This window comes from Oryzias melastigma, linkage group LG20 (assembly GCF_002922805.2).
Source record: "Oryzias melastigma strain HK-1 linkage group LG20, ASM292280v2, whole genome shotgun sequence".
In the NCBI taxonomy this organism is placed as follows: Eukaryota; Metazoa; Chordata; class Actinopteri; order Beloniformes; family Adrianichthyidae; genus Oryzias; species Oryzias melastigma.
This window is the reverse complement of record NC_050531.1, coordinates 2931943-2947335: the sequence shown is the minus strand read 5'-3', so window position 1 is coordinate 2947335 and position 15393 is coordinate 2931943. Positions and strand designations below refer to the sequence as shown.

General features: G+C 40.5%; 1 protein-coding gene across 1 annotated transcript in view; it reads right to left on the bottom strand.

The window, feature by feature from the left end:
* The window catches only part of myo3a (myosin IIIA), a gene marked incomplete in the record, with an annotated part of 78414 nt that extends 69453 nt beyond the window's left edge, over nucleotides 1-8961 (bottom strand). The window contains 3 exon segments of the mRNA XM_024279747.2: nucleotides 32-215; nucleotides 7707-7862; nucleotides 8153-8961. Of these exon segments, the coding sequence (XP_024135515.1) occupies nucleotides 32-215; nucleotides 7707-7816 (294 nt within the window).
* Between the last annotated feature and the right edge of the window lie 6432 nt (nucleotides 8962-15393).

Sequence of the window (15393 nt, the reverse complement as noted above, 5' to 3'; positions counted from 1 at the left end):
TCATGACTACCAGGAGAACTCAAAGACCTACATGGATGGGGTCGAGGATCTTCACCGCCGCTTTACTGCCGTCTTTTTTGTTGAGAACTTTGTAGACTTTGCCGTAGGTTCCCTTCCCGATGGTCTCAATGATCTCCCAGGTGCTGGTCGGATCTGGAAAGTTGTCGAAGACGATTGATTTCCCGGATCGTGGAAACATCTTCAGGAGATTTCTCCTGTGAAAACAAACGTTCTTGAGGAAAGAAAGAACAAAACTTTGACATCTTCACTTTGTTTGGGAATTAAACAGCAGGATCAAGTCGTTAGCTTCAGGATTATCCCTTTTATTTTGACAGATGAGGGTTTTATTTCAAATATATGAGAACTAATTCTTCTGCCAATCAAAGAGGAGATCAATCACAAATATCTACCAAGTGTTGCTTTCTAGTGGGGGAAAGTAGCAACGGGGAGAAGAAGTGTCAATAAAACACAATTTATTAAAACATTTGATACCAAACTACTTCCTGTTTCTTTGACATAAATAAATTTGTTCAAACACAAAACTTTATTGATCCTAAACAGAAATCAAAACCACAAATAATATCTGCTGTAAATGTTGCAACTTAATTAATCAACCAATCGCCCTAAAACAGCCCAAACTGACCCCCACGTTCACGTCTTCTAAACTCAAACAAGGAAAACCCAACTTACATTTTTCTCCAAATAAAAAGCGTGACATTTTGGGAAACCCGTTAATCCATCAGTGTGTAAAAGGTGAGCGCGCAGCAGCGGGAGGCAGACAGGCCCGGCCGTGGGGCTAAAGCGCAGAGGAGGAGCTAACACGGGCTAATCTCTGCGGCAGTTGCCCCGCTCCAGGGCTGCCATTGGAAACCGTCCCTCGGCGGTTGGGGCTGCGCTGGGATTAGGGGGAATTAGCCCGAGTTGCAGCATGAGCCTTTCCCCATATAGACGGCCATTCATATGAAAAGGAAAGCTGTTTAAGGCTGCAGGGGGCACAAAAGGCCATTTCCACTTTCATTATCAGAGTGAAAACTGCTCAGATGTTTCCTCTGGAGCATGTGTCAAAGTCTAGGCCCGGGGGCCGAATCCGGCCCTCAGAGGAATTATACCCGGCCCTCCAGATCATTTTATTGTTATTAATGATCTGACGTTATCTTGCATTTATTTCTAACATGTTTCATTTTGACAAAATATACTTTTACGGAGAGTAAAATAATGAAAGTTATTTAAGGTTTAAATTGATTTATTCTGATAATATTCCTGCCTTTTTATTATTCATAATTATGTTAAATAGTTACAGTTTTAAAGTTTTAAAAATTGGCATTCTGCAGCTTTTTAGGACTATTTTGGCATTTACTGAGATTTTTAGGCTATTTTGGAGTTTGGCTAATATTTCAGCTACATGCTAGCGGTTTTGGCTAACTTTTTTTTTTTTCAGTTTTTAGGGTAATTTGGCAATAAACTTATATTATTTCTGGCTGTCAGCTTCAGGCTAATTCAGGCTTTTTTATTTTTTTTAGGTTGTTTGGGAGTTTAGTTAATATTTTAGCTAGATGCTAGCTGTTTTAGTGAATATAGGATTCTTTTCTACCTTTTTAGGTTTTTTTTTTAGTTAGGCTAATATTTATATAATAGCTGTTTTGAGTAATTTAGGCTCTTTTTAAGTTTTTTAGGCTGTTTTGGAGTCAGGCTAATATTTACAAGCTAAGCGTTTTGGTTAATTTAGGCCTTTTGTTGTTTTTTATGAAGTCTTCAAGTTTAGCTAATATTTCAGCTGCATGCTAACTGTTTTGGCTAATTTAGGCTTTTTAAAAAAAAATTTTAGGCTGTTTTGGAGTCAGGTTAATATTTACACCCTAGCCGCTTTGGCTAATTTAGGCTTTTTTTGTTTTTTAAGATGTCTTAGAGTTAAGCTAATCTAAGCTAAGCTACATGCTAGCTGTTTTGGCTAATTTCGTTTTTTGTTGTTCTTGTTTTTTAGTTTTTTTTTATTATTATTTTTATAGTTTTTTAGGTTGTTTTTTAGTTAGGCTTTTATTTACATGGCTAACCTAAGTTTTATTTTTTATTTTTAGGCTAGTTTGGCATTTAGCTAACATTTTAGCTGGCTATCAACTTCAGCATTTTCAGCAATTAGCTTCAGCATTTAAGCTATCAATTTTGGCATCTTCAGCGGCCACATTCAGCTTACATTCACACTTCCATTATTCCTATATATATCTAGTTCATAATTATGTTAAAAAGTTACGGTTTTAAATGCATTTTTAGAGTGTTCAATAAATGTTTATCCTGTTCGACCTCAGGTGTGTTTTGGATTTTGGCCTCTTGTGCGATTGAGTTTGACATCCCTGACCCAGACGGTTCCTGCTCCACGCCTCATCATCTGCAGACTCCTTCAATAATACATCACTGCTGCTGTACGTGTCAACACTCTGCGACACATGAGACAGGAAGGAGAAACCTAAGGACTCGCACTGGACACCTCCGACAGGAGCACAAGCTGCAAGGAAATAACCCCTGAGAGGAGACGGTCATGTATGTTGGTGTGTCTGCGTGCGTGGGGTTATCTAAGCGTGTGTGCCCTGCAGCTCCGGCTGGCTGTCACTTTACATTAGCGGCGTGGAGACGTGGCATTAACCACAGCCTGTGTGCGTATAATGAGCCACACTGGAGGACGCTTCACAACAAAAACACTCTGATTTCAATCATTTTACCTTCAACTGATGATGCACAAGTCAGACAGAACACCAATCAGTGCTGAAGATGTTTTAAGCTATAAAACTACTACCGCTATAATCCTTAAAAACAGATATTTTCTGTGTTCATCTTTACTGACCTGTGCTCCTTTTCAGCTGTCTTCATTAAACACAAAGCAACAATAGAATAAAGACCAGATTCACACCAACACACCGTTTCCACGCTGAGCCACTCCCAACGCTTGCAAATAAGACATCCAAATGAACAGCTAAAAAAAAGCTTCATCCACACACGCCAAAGTCATACTTACTCCTTCTTAACTGATTCAACATGATACCAAGTGTAGCTTTGCAAAGCCCGAGCGCAGCGGAGTTCCTCTGTGGCCCAGACACCTCTCTTATCGAGGTGTATCAAAAATAAGGAGAGCGCAGCAAAGTTATTAAGCCAAAGTAATTAATTTAAGTAATTGGTTTGAGCACGTCCGGCTGCCGGCGGTCTGATGGGGTCATGAATTAGTCCGAGGAAGACAAGCTAACAACAGGCGGCGGCAGGGAGCGAGTCAGGTGTAACCGGCCATGACTGCAGCCTCTCAGCATCATTTAGCAGTGTCCCATTACACAGACAGCACCGGGAAAGAGCTGCTGAGAGGCCGGGCCAGAACCAGAGCGCTGCTGTTTAACCCGGGACACCCGCAGACCGCGGACATAAAACCAATCAGTGAGGAGGTATTACAGCCCAGAGTTGACACAGCTCAGAAACTCAAACCTGGAGATTATGTCAATGATCAGCTTTAGTCGTGTTAAGGAACACAGATTACAGCTAGAAGTGGTCGTCTTGTTTACGGGAGGTTGACCCATAGGGTGGTGCGAGTTTCATGGATGGTTGTAGAGTGGAGCGGTTGTTTCTTACAGTTCCCTTGAGGCTCACACCTCAAGCGTCATGGAAATGGAACGTACCATTGTCATGCAGGTGGTGAGCGTATCGTAAGTGTTCGTAAGGCTAACAGACGTCGATGATGTCGTATGGCGTCCTTACACCACGCTCTAGTCCAGGGGGCTCCAACCCTGACCCTCGAGGCCTGGAGTAGCCTATACCTGATGGTACCTCAGGTGTGTCCAAATTCTTTCAGCTCGACTTCTACTGAATGGCCCCAGGTGATCTTCGGCCGTCCTGTTTTTCTATCTGGGGTCCAGGACAGTGATGTCTTCAAGATGCCAGCCAGCAAAGCCAAGTGGCCCCTTATGGTTTAAATGTGGGCACAAAATGTGGCGCCGATTGGGTTTGTCCGCAGTTTCCGTGGTACTCCATCTGTGTTCGCCCACTTTGTTTTAAATGCGAACTCAGTGGGTTAGCTCGCTACGCTAGCCAGCTGCCTGGTAGACAGAGTAGCGTGCTATTGAGCTCCACTGTAGCATACAAGCTAGCTCCACTGTAATAAGATAGCAAGCTCCACTGTAGCATGCTAGCAAATTCCTCTACAGTGGGCTAGCGAGCGCTGCAGAAGCAAGCTAGCGAGGTCTACAGTGGCATACGAGCGAGCTTCTCTGCAGAGAGCTAGTAAGCTCCACTGTTTCATACTAGCAAGCATAGTAGCAAGCTAGTAAACTTGTCTACAGTGAGCTAGCAAGCACTGCAGTAGCGAGCTAGCGTGCACTACTATAGCATGATAGTAAGCTCCTCTCTAGTAAGCTCCAATGTCGCATGCTAGCCAACTCTACAGTGAGCTAGCATAGAAAGCGCTGCAGTAGCGAGCTAGCAAACACTACTATAGCACGATAGTAAGCTCCTCTCTAGTGAGCTCGAATGTCGCATGCTAGCCAACTCCTCTACAGTGAGCTAGCGAGCTCTACTGTAGCATGCTAGCATGCTCCTCTGTAGTGAGCAAGCGAGCTCTGCCGTAGCAAGCTAGCCAGCTCTGCTGTAGCATACTAGCGAACTCCTCTGTAACGAGCTAGCAAAATCCACTGTAGCATGCTAGCAAACTCCTCTAAGGTGAGCAAGCGAGCTCTTCTGTAGCAAGCTATTGAGTGCTGATATAGCGAGCTAGCGATCTCTGCTGTAGCATGCTAGCGTGCCCTTTTGTAGTGGGCTGGTGAGCTCTGCCGTAGAGAGCTATCGAGCTACCCTGCAGCATACTAGCCAACCTCTCTACAGTGGGCAAGCAAGTGTTGCTGTAGCGAGCTCTACTGTAGCATGCTAGTGAGCTTCTCTGTAGTGGGCTAGCGAGCGCTGCAGTAGCAAACTAGCGAGGTCTACAGTGGCATACGAGCAAGCTTCTCTGTAGAGAGCTAGCAAGCTCCACTGTTTCATACTGGCAAGCATAGTAGCGAGCTAGTAAACTTGTCTACAGTGAGCTAGCAAGCGCTGAAGTAGCGAGCTAGCGAGCACTACTATAGCATGATAGTAAGCTCCTCTCTAGTGAGCTCCAATGTCGCATGCTAGCCAACTCCTCTACAGTGAGCAAGCGAGCTATGCCGTAGCAAACTATCGAGGGGTGATATAGCGAGCTAGCGATCTCTGCTGTAGCATACTAGCGAGCTCTACTGTAGCATGCTAGCGAGCTCTACTGTAGCATGCTAGCGAGGTTCTCTGTAGTGAGCTAGCGAGGTCTGCAGCAGAGAGCCAGCCAGCTCCGCTGTAGCATACTAGCCAGTTCCTCTGTAGCATGCTAGCGAACTCATCTACAGTGAGCTAGTGAACATCTCTGTAGCAAGCTAGCGAGCTCCTCTGTAGTGAGCTATCCAGCTACGCTGTAGCATACTAGCGAGCTCTACTGTAGCATGCTAGCGAGCTTCTCTGTAGTGAGCTAGCGAGCTCTGCAGCAGAGAGCTAGCCAGTTCCGCTGTAGCATGCTAGCAAGCTCGTCTCTAGTGACACCTGCCTCCCACCTACTTCACCCCCACATGTTGTATAAGTGTTCAGCCTGTCGCCCGCAGCATACCCGTAGAAAAAAGGCACATGAAGATTGTCTTTCACAGGAGTCCACGACCTCAATATTTCATGTGGACCGCTAGGTGCTCCGTACAGTTTTGACCATTTTTTGCCCGCAGACTCTACTCGTGAGGATGGTTAGGACTTAAGATCCAGCACCAGAATTTCCCCAAAGTTAGAGCTAAAAAACTTAAATCCTGTTACTTTAGATCTACATGACAGATCACTGTGACTCATTTCTTTTGAGGATTAAACAGTAAATCTCTTTTCTGGCCTCAATATGTCTAAAACGCCGACGTCAGACTGACATTAAACCGTCAGCAGGAGAAGCTCTTTGCTACGACTTCCAGATAACTGGGAAAAATGGAAAAAAACAGCTTTATTTTTAAAAAACATAAAAGCTCGGGTTACATATTCATCAGCTGTATGGTTGCCATGGAAACGTCAACGTCAACCATTAAACATGTGGTCTCTACAGTGATGAAGGGCTGTTTTTGACTTTCCTCATAAATAAATTACTTCAGTTAAAGAACAATAAAAAAAACATTTTCTTAATTAATTTTGTTGTTAAATGAAGGTTTTAAAGTTTTTAAATGCATCTTCTGATGAATCCACCAGAACGTTGAAGTCCTCATCCCCCTAACCAATCACGCGGTGAGTTATCGTTTGTCTTTCAGTTGTCTCATTTGTTTACAATAATTACACCTTTGATTCGACAAAACTTCGGCCAATTATCCGTCTGCGAGCGCGTACAGGAGGATTCATGCGGCTCCGCTTCAGTCTCTGCAGATTATTGATTCTGCTCAAACTGTCAAAAACTAATTGCTGATGCAGCCGAGCTGATCGTTTGTGGAAAAGACTCACAGATGGTGCAGCGATCAATAAAAACTGAACACTCTTGTCTGCATCGTGCGGCTCCTGAAGTGACGGTTTAACTTAACACATCGAGCTGAAACATATCTTAAGCACAAACACAACTTTTATTTTAAGATTGTGATCTTTTCATTCGGGTTGAGCCGTTTTTAGACAAAATAGAAAAACATTTTTCCCTGTTAAAACTTATTTTCTGCAGGAGTTCATTAGAAATCACCCTCTTGCGTTGAGGGCGGGACTATTGTGGCAGAAGCTAGCTCCGCTAATATCCCAACAGCACTTTGTTTACACTCCGTCCAGCTAGCTTATCACCTCACAACCCCAAGCTAATGTGGCCGGGGGAGAGCCACTTCATTGATTCCACCTGTGTGGAGTTCAGTGTCAGTCGGCTCAGGTTGGACCGGCTTTTGAAGTTAAGATAATATTTCAGCTACATGCTAGCTGTGTTAGCTAATTTAAGCTTTTTCAGTTTTTTAGGCTATTTTGGCATTTAGGTAATATTTCAGCTACATGCTAGTTGTTGACTAACTGTACCACCTCTGAGGTATAGCTACAGTAAATCTGGACCAGTAGGTTCAACTATTAGAATGTTAAACTTGTAACTTGAAAAACCAAAGGAAAAAGAGCACAGACCACAATATGGTTAAGATTAGCCGGCTTATTTAATTGGGCATACATAAACAATACAAATACACATAACAATAAACATAGAAATCCCAGGTTTTTTTTTAATCTTATGATTTAAATTAAAATTATATTTTTCTTTAACCTAGGTTAGCTCTTAAGTTCAATTTTGTTCAACCTTTAAGTTTGTTGTTTTTTCTTTTAGTTTCAGGTCTAGTTGTTCAAAGTTTAGTTCTAGTTGATTCAAGTTCACATATCAAGTTCTAGTTTTGTTCTAATTCTAAGTTGTTTATTTTATCCCATTCTAAATTAAATTAAGTTTCCTTAATTTCAGGGTTTTTTCCCCATTGCTTTAACCAACAAAACAGCTCAAATTGTACAAAAATACAGTATTTCTGTGAATGGAAATAAAAAAAAAACGAAATACATATAACTCAAAGTGATTCAGCAATAGACTGAATAAAACCCAAAGACAAACTTGTATCTCTTTCCTCGCAACTTCGGCTCAGGAGTGTTCGTGAGTTCGAGTTCGATTGTCCAGAATGCTCTGCGGTTTGCAGGGGAATGAGGAAAGTTCCTACCAGTTCCAAAGGATGAAAAGAGTTGTCAAGTGTCCAGCAGAGGGCGCTTGGTCCTTTGCTACTTCAAGAGGTTCAGGGTTGGCTCGCCATCTTGTTTTCTTCACGCTCATGGATCCCGGATTGGGCAGTCAGTTTTTTCGGCCCAATCTTAATGGCCTATCATTCCAACATAAAATGAGCTCAAATAAGTAAATTAAAATACAAAAGCAGTCCGTAGGAATACATAAAAAACATGGCAGTTTCGTGTTAACCTAACTCTTAAGTTACGCAGCATGTAATGGCGGATGGAATGTATGGGGCGAAGCTTTCACTTTAACGCGCCAAAACTTCTACAACTTGACAAAACAACATAAATTCACTGCCATAGTCTGCCATTTCACAAAATTTACAAAAAATAAATATATTAAATATCATATTAATTCAACAAATATTATTTTAACACTCACCAAGTCCCGCTCGGTAAAGCAAAACAATGTTTTTCAGGCTACACAGGTGGAAAAACAAAAAATAACTTCACCACGAGGTAAAAATGAAATAAATAGGTTTCAAACTTTGATAAATTGCGCTCATCGTCTTCTCCCTCGGGCTGCTAAGCTTACAATGAAGGCTACGCTAGAGAACCGGAGCTCTCAGCTAAACAACAACCGGATTGGCGGTTGCCAGTCACATGGACAGCGTGAGCAGGAAAAGACCTCTTTCAAAATAAAAGTCCATGAAATGGAAAATAAAATCCACAGTTCACAATTTCCCTTTTTTCTCATAGAACTTCAAACAAAACAGAACAAAGTGAATCTTTAAACCTTTAAACAGTTTTAACCCTTTTTTTAAAAGTATATATTTGTATTCTTTTTTTATTTATATTTATCTATTTTATTCTAATTTTATACTTTCATAAAGATCTTTTTTTAAGGGCTTTTCTCTACTGGGTTACATAACCTAAGTTTTTTTTTGTTTGTTTTTAGACTAATTTGGCATTTAAGTAACATTTTAGGTAACAATCAGCATCAGTGTTATCAATTATCAGCTTCAGTGTTTTTAGCTATCAATTTCAGCATCTTCAGCTGCCAAATTCAGCCTACAGCATTTACACTAGCATTATCGTAGGTAATGCTAAATATCTAGTTCACAATTATGCTAAAGAGTTACAACTTTAAAGTTTTAAAAATGTAGTTTTATTGTGTTCAATAAATGTTTATCATGTTCGACCCATCATTTAAGGTATATTTTGGATTCAGTTTGACACTCCAGGTCTACAGGCTCCGATGTTGTCCATCCATTATTCATGGTGTTTTAAGGTGTCTCTAGTATTTCTATTTTAATTACCGTTTGTATTACTAAAGATGGATATATTATTGTTAAATTATTTGTCTCGGTTTCCTCTTTGGAGATTCCTGTGCTCATTTGGTTTTAGATTTTTGGTGGCTTTGCTCTTCAATTGAAGGGAAAACCATAATGCTATGCTAACATTAGCGTAGCAAGAAAAAAAAAAAGAAAAGGCGAGCAATGTCGGGGTTATGCGACGGCTCTTTGAGCCGGATGGTAAATCTATGAGTCAGAACAGTAGCAGAGAAAGGAGACTTTGGCGTCACAAACCCTCACTCTCTCAAAGTGTTCCTGATCCAACACAGTTTGAATAAAGAAATATTAAGTTTTAATCTTAAATGTTTCTTGGAGGTCCTCCATCATGAGAAAAATGCAAAAAGAACATGTTAAAAATGTAATTTTCATTGGAGTAGGTCTTTAAAAAAATCTTAAAATAACCTTAAATTACAACAAAACTGAGATATTTTATTGTACTTAAAGAGAATGAAATAAAAGCAGCTTGAAAGTGTCATTTACCCTCTAAGAAACGCATCATTAGACCTGTGTCCAAACCCAGCCCCTATGATGAGCCCTCCACCGCCCGCCTCTGGTCATCACTCGATCTGGTTCCCCCATCCTACAGTCTTTTGGCACCTGCACATCTCATTTCCTGCTCCGCTGCTTTACAAATAGCTCCCGGACCTGAACCAGGACTGCAGGCGGGACGCTCTGATGGCTGTAATAGCCGTATGATTAGAGCAGACAAAGGTCCGCCTCGGTCTGCGCTCTCCGCGCCTCGCTATACAGCCAATTTCTATCCCAGCGGTGTCAAATAAATCTTTACTTTGAAAGGCCGAGTCGCTGTTGTGGCCACGCCTCCTGCAGCCTCCGAGGGAGAGGTTCCACTACACCTCATTGACGAGAGAAACCGACAAATCTGTTCTAAGGTCAACACCTTCGTTGTTTGTCAAGATTTGAATTGGATGAACAGCTTTGGGAAAGTTAGAAGATTTTTTCCTGCAAAAGACCGACAGCTTGTCAGTCAAAACCGGGTCTGGATTTAAGGATCAGATAAATAGATTGACCATCTGTCATCTGAATGGAAGGTTCATTTAAACATCAGAAATCACTAAATAAAAACAAATGATATAAATGTATTTCCATGTCATTGAGGGAAAAAGTCTTTGAAACCCTTTTAATAGTTTGTGCCGTTGATGGTCAGGTTTCTGCTCATACAGGAGGACTTCTGGTCCACTCTTCTTTACTAGTGATTCCTAAATCCTTCAGATTTGGTGGCCGTTGCTTAGCAACCCCGAGTTTGGCAGGTTTTCTCTGGGATTGAGGTCTAGAGTCCGGCTGGACCGCTCCACGACTCTGATATGCTTCATCATCCTGCTGAATTAAGTCTCCTGGTGGAGCGAAGGAGGTTCTCACTCAGGATTTGACGGTGCTTGGCTCCGCCCATCTTACCGGTGAAGTAGCAGAAAAGCATAATGCTTCCACCTCCGTGTTTGACAGTGGAGACAGATGGTGTTCTTGGGATCATCTACAGCAGGAGTGTCAAACTCAACCACAAAAGGGGCCAAAATCTAAAACACATCTTTGTCGCGGCCCATCAGGTCCGATCTGGTTTGGAGCCCCAGACCAACCGGTGGATTGATGGTCGTGTTCTTGGATTCTGGCACCAACAGTTGTGACCTTTAACCTCCAGCTTGTGGGACAGGTTTTTTTTTAGTCCGCTCTGGTCTACAATCTTCTCCCTTAAATCCACTGAAAGCTCTTTAGTCTTTCCATGTTGGAGAGTTTAGAGTCGGATTCTGTAGAAACAGTTTAGAGGTTAGCAGGAAACAGTTTTAAATATGTTTTTAAAGCTTTTCTGACAGTAAAAACTGCCGTCCATGTCAGCGTGTTGCTGCGACCTGGTTTCTCCATCTTTGGAAGGACCTGGTAGATGAAAGTCTGCATGAAGCAAAGATGACGTGCTGCATAAGCAGCTAAAAAGATTAATTTTCTGACAGCTATAACCTGCATTCTGCTCTGCTGGAGTCGAGGTTCCACTCGGTGAAGACTCGTCGATTTAGACTCCTGCAGAACTCAAATCTCTCACCTCGTGACAAGATGGTTCCACGATCCCATAATCCTCCTCGCCTTCCTCACGCTCGCCGCTGAGCTGCTCCAAGTTGCTGTGTTTGGGGTTCATGTTCTGACAGACGGTAAATGATGGTTTAGTGCACGTGTCAAAGTCAAGGCCCGGGGACCGGATCCGGCCCTCCGGGTAATTCTATTTCATTGTTATTAATGACCCGATGTTATCTTACTCTCATTTCTAACTTGTATAATTTTGACAAAATATATTTTTATGGAGAGTAAAATATTGAAAGTTATTTAAGGTTTAAGTTGATTTATTCTGGAATAATATTCCTGACTTTTTATTATTCATAATTAAATTAAAACGTTACAGTTTTAAAGTTTCAAAATTGTAATTCTGATAGCTTTTTGGACTATTTTAGGCTATTTTGGACTAATGTTTCAGCTACATGCTAGCTCTTTTGGCTAATATCAGCTATTATTCAGTTTGTTAGGCTATTGTGGACTAAGGCTAATGTTTCAGTTACATGCTAGCTATTTTGGCTAATTTATACTTTTTTATGAGTTTTTTGGCTGTTTTAAAGTTTAGCTATTTTTTCACCTATATGCTAGCTGTTTTTGCTAATTTAGGCTATTTTTCTTTTTTTTTAGACTATTTCGGAGTTTAGCTAATATTTCAGCAACACGATAGCTCTTTTAGCTAATTTAGGCCCTTTTCAGTTTTTTTTTTTTTTATGTTCAGCTATTTTATTCAGCTACATGCTGCTCTTTTGGCTAATATCAGCTATTATTCAGTTTGTTAGGCTATTTTGGACTTAGGCTAATGTTTCAGTTACATACTAGCTCTTTTGGCTAATTTATACTTTTTTATGAGTTTTTTTTTGGCTATTTTGAAGTTTTGCTATTTTTTTCAGCTACATGCTAGCTGTTTTGGCTAATTTCAGCTATTTCTCAGTTGTGTAGGCTATTTTAGACTTAAGCTAATGTTTCAGTTACATGCTAGCTCTTTGGCTAATTTATACTTTTTTATGAGTTTTTTGGCTGTTTTAAAGTTTAGCTATTTTTTTCAGCTATATGCTAGCTGTTTTTGCTAATTTAGGCTATTTTTCATTTTTTTTAGACTATTTCGGAGTTTAGCTAATATTTCAGCAACACGATAGCTCTTTTAGCTAATTTAGGCACTTTTCAGTTTTTTTATGTTCAGCTATTTTATTCAGCTACATGCTGCTGTTTTGGCTAACCTATGCTTTTTGTTTTAGCTTTTTAGGCTAATTTGACATTTAGCTAATTAGCTTTTAGCTTTCAGCTTAAGCATCTACAGCGACCAGATTGAATTTACAGTATTCACACTAATGTTTTCAGAGGTGATGCTATATATCTAGTTCATAGTAAAGTTAAAAATTTACCTTTTTAAAGTTTTATTAAGTGTAGTTTTAGTGTGTTAAATAAATGTTTCTCCTGTTCGACCTAAACTGTGTTTTGGATTTTGGCCTCTGTGTGATTGAGTTTGACACCTCTTCTTTAGTCATCCAGATTACTTTAAGATTGTCTTAAATCCCCTTTTATTCTACATTTTTGTGGATTACTTTGTGTTTTTCCGCTCTTCAGGACCAAAGCTGTGATTTATGAGTTCAGTGATCCTCCTGTGGGATCAATATCATCCTCCCCGTCAGCCAGGATAAGGAGGAATCAAAGATCACCTCAAGGAGATTTCAGGAGGCACGCTCTGATTGTTGCTGCACATCAGCGAGTCCCTCCGTCTGCGAGGACTGATTGAATAAGGCCGCTGATGAGGCTTTTGTGCCGGAGGCGCGTGGCGTGAATGCCTGACAGGCCGGCGACTTGCGTCAATGACTGGCTGCCATTGTGGCGGCGCGCTGGGCCGTGACCGTCCCAGCTGTGTGGTGTAGGCGATCATGAGCCGATGAAACGGCCTGAGAGGTTGATAGAAAGATCATTAGGCTATTATTTCCACGTCTGCTGCAAGCATTCACGCCGCTCCGTCACGCCGGCCCGCCCCTCGTCTGCAGAGCATCGCTCTTTCTGCTGTTATTATCCATTCATTTCGATGGTTTCTTTAACCTGCAAAAGCAAACATGCTTTCAGCTAAAAACTCCTCCCATAACATCTGATAAAATGAGGGGATTCCATGGATTAACTGGGTGACATTCAGCAGATTTTTACCATCTTTGAGGCCCAAAGATGGTAAAAAAGCTCAATTTTTATGAGTGTAAAATCATAATTTTAATCCTAATCTTCCACAAAATTTAATCTATAGAAATGAAACATTAAAAAAAGTTTGCGTTTAACCCTTAATAATCATTTTTGTTCATTTTTGACATTTATAATAATTTATCTTTTAGTTTAACCCCATTTTATTCTTTAATATTTTTTCAACTCATTATATGATTTTTATAATTAAACTAAAACTGTATAAAAAAATAATTTTTTAGAGCAAAAACCACAAAAACCTCAAATAAAACTGTGTTTTATGTTTTATAACAAAGATCAAACATCCATCCATCCATCCATCTTCCTGGCCGCTTCTTCCCTTTCGGGGTCGCGGGGGTGCCGGAGCCTATCCCGGCTGCTGAAGGGCGAAGGCGGGGTACACCCTGGACAGGTCGCCAGTCTGTCGCAGGGCCTCACACACACATTCACTCTCACATTCACACCTAGGGGCAATTTAGAGTCACCAATGAACCTATGAAGCATGTTTTTGGACGGTGGGAGGAAGCCGGAGTCCCCGGTGAAAACCCACGCATGCACGGGGAGAACATGCAAACTCCACACAGAAAGGTCCCAGCCGGGATTCGAACCGGGGAAAGATCAAACATGTTAAGATGTAATAAAAAATTATAAATAAAATAAAAACGCAAAATCAAGATCCAGACAGTGTAAAAAATGACTTAAAAAAAACAAGTGAAACCCCAAACTTCTATGGGTTTATTCCAAGGTGCATCACAAATGTGTCAGAAATGTTTTTTTACTTTGACTTAGTGCTGTCAATTGATTAATCGCGATTAATCATACTTTTGATTGCGATTAATCGCAATCAAGTTCTCTCTGTCTTCATACACAAATGGGAGCTGCGCGGTGGTGTAGCGGTCAGCACTCTCACCTCACAGGAAGAAGGTTCAAATCCCATCTGGGTCCTTTGGTTGCAGGTTCTCCTCCGGCTTCCTCCCACAGTCTCAACAACATCCTTCGTGGGTCTGAACGGCCTGAACGTGAATGTTTACCTGTTCAGGGTAAACCCCACCTTCACCCAACAATAGCTGGGATAGGCTCCAGCAGCATTATCATAGTTTAAAAAAACACAATGAAAATAGATAAAAACAAGAAATAAATGCATTTTTTATTTAAGAAAATGAAGGAAAAGAGAAAAGGGAACAGTGTTGTGTGAACAAAGCAGTAGTTAAACTAGAAAAATGGATTACCTTCGATAATGCTAGTGTGAATGCTTTTAGCTGAAAGTAGTCTCTGAAGATGCTGAACCTTTTGCTGAAAATGGTGACGTGATTTACTTTAATTGCTGCAGGGATTTAGTGAAAATTCAAAAGCTTTTTGCAAAATGTTAAATTTTCTAAAAGCCTGAAATTTTCCTTAAAGAATTATGAAAGAGCGCTGAAGTTGACCTAAATTTCAAAAAAATTATTGTATAATTGATGAAAGAATCCCTAATACATGCCAATTTTGCAAAAACGTAAGCCCGTTGCTAAAATAGAGGCTAAATTCCAAATTAGCATAAAAAAACCTCAGTCGATGCCAAATTAGCCAAAAAAGTTAGCTTGTTACTTAAATACTAGCTAGACTCCAAAAATAGCTTTAAATTCCTCAGTAAACTAAACTAGTCAAAAACGTTAGCATGTTGCTAAAATAGAAGCTAAACTTGAAATCAGCCTATAAAAACCTCAGTAGATAACAAATTAGCCAGAAATGTTAGCATGTTCCTAATATATTAGCTAAACTCCAAATTAGCATTAAAAACCTCAGTAGATGCAAAATTAGCCAAAAAAGTTAGCTTGTTACTTAAATACTAGCTAGACTCCAAAAATAGCTTTAAATTCCTCAGTAAACTAAACTAGTCAAAAACGTTAGCATGTTGCTAAAATAGAAGCTAAACTTGAAATCAGCCTATAAAAACCTCAGTAGATAACAAATTAGCCAAAAACGTTAGCATGATGCTAAATATTAGCTAAACTCCAAATTGCTGAAAGTGTGATTGAGCTTTAACCACAAGCTGTAAAACATACAGAAAAGAGCAGGAGAATCACTTTAGTGTGAATATTTACAA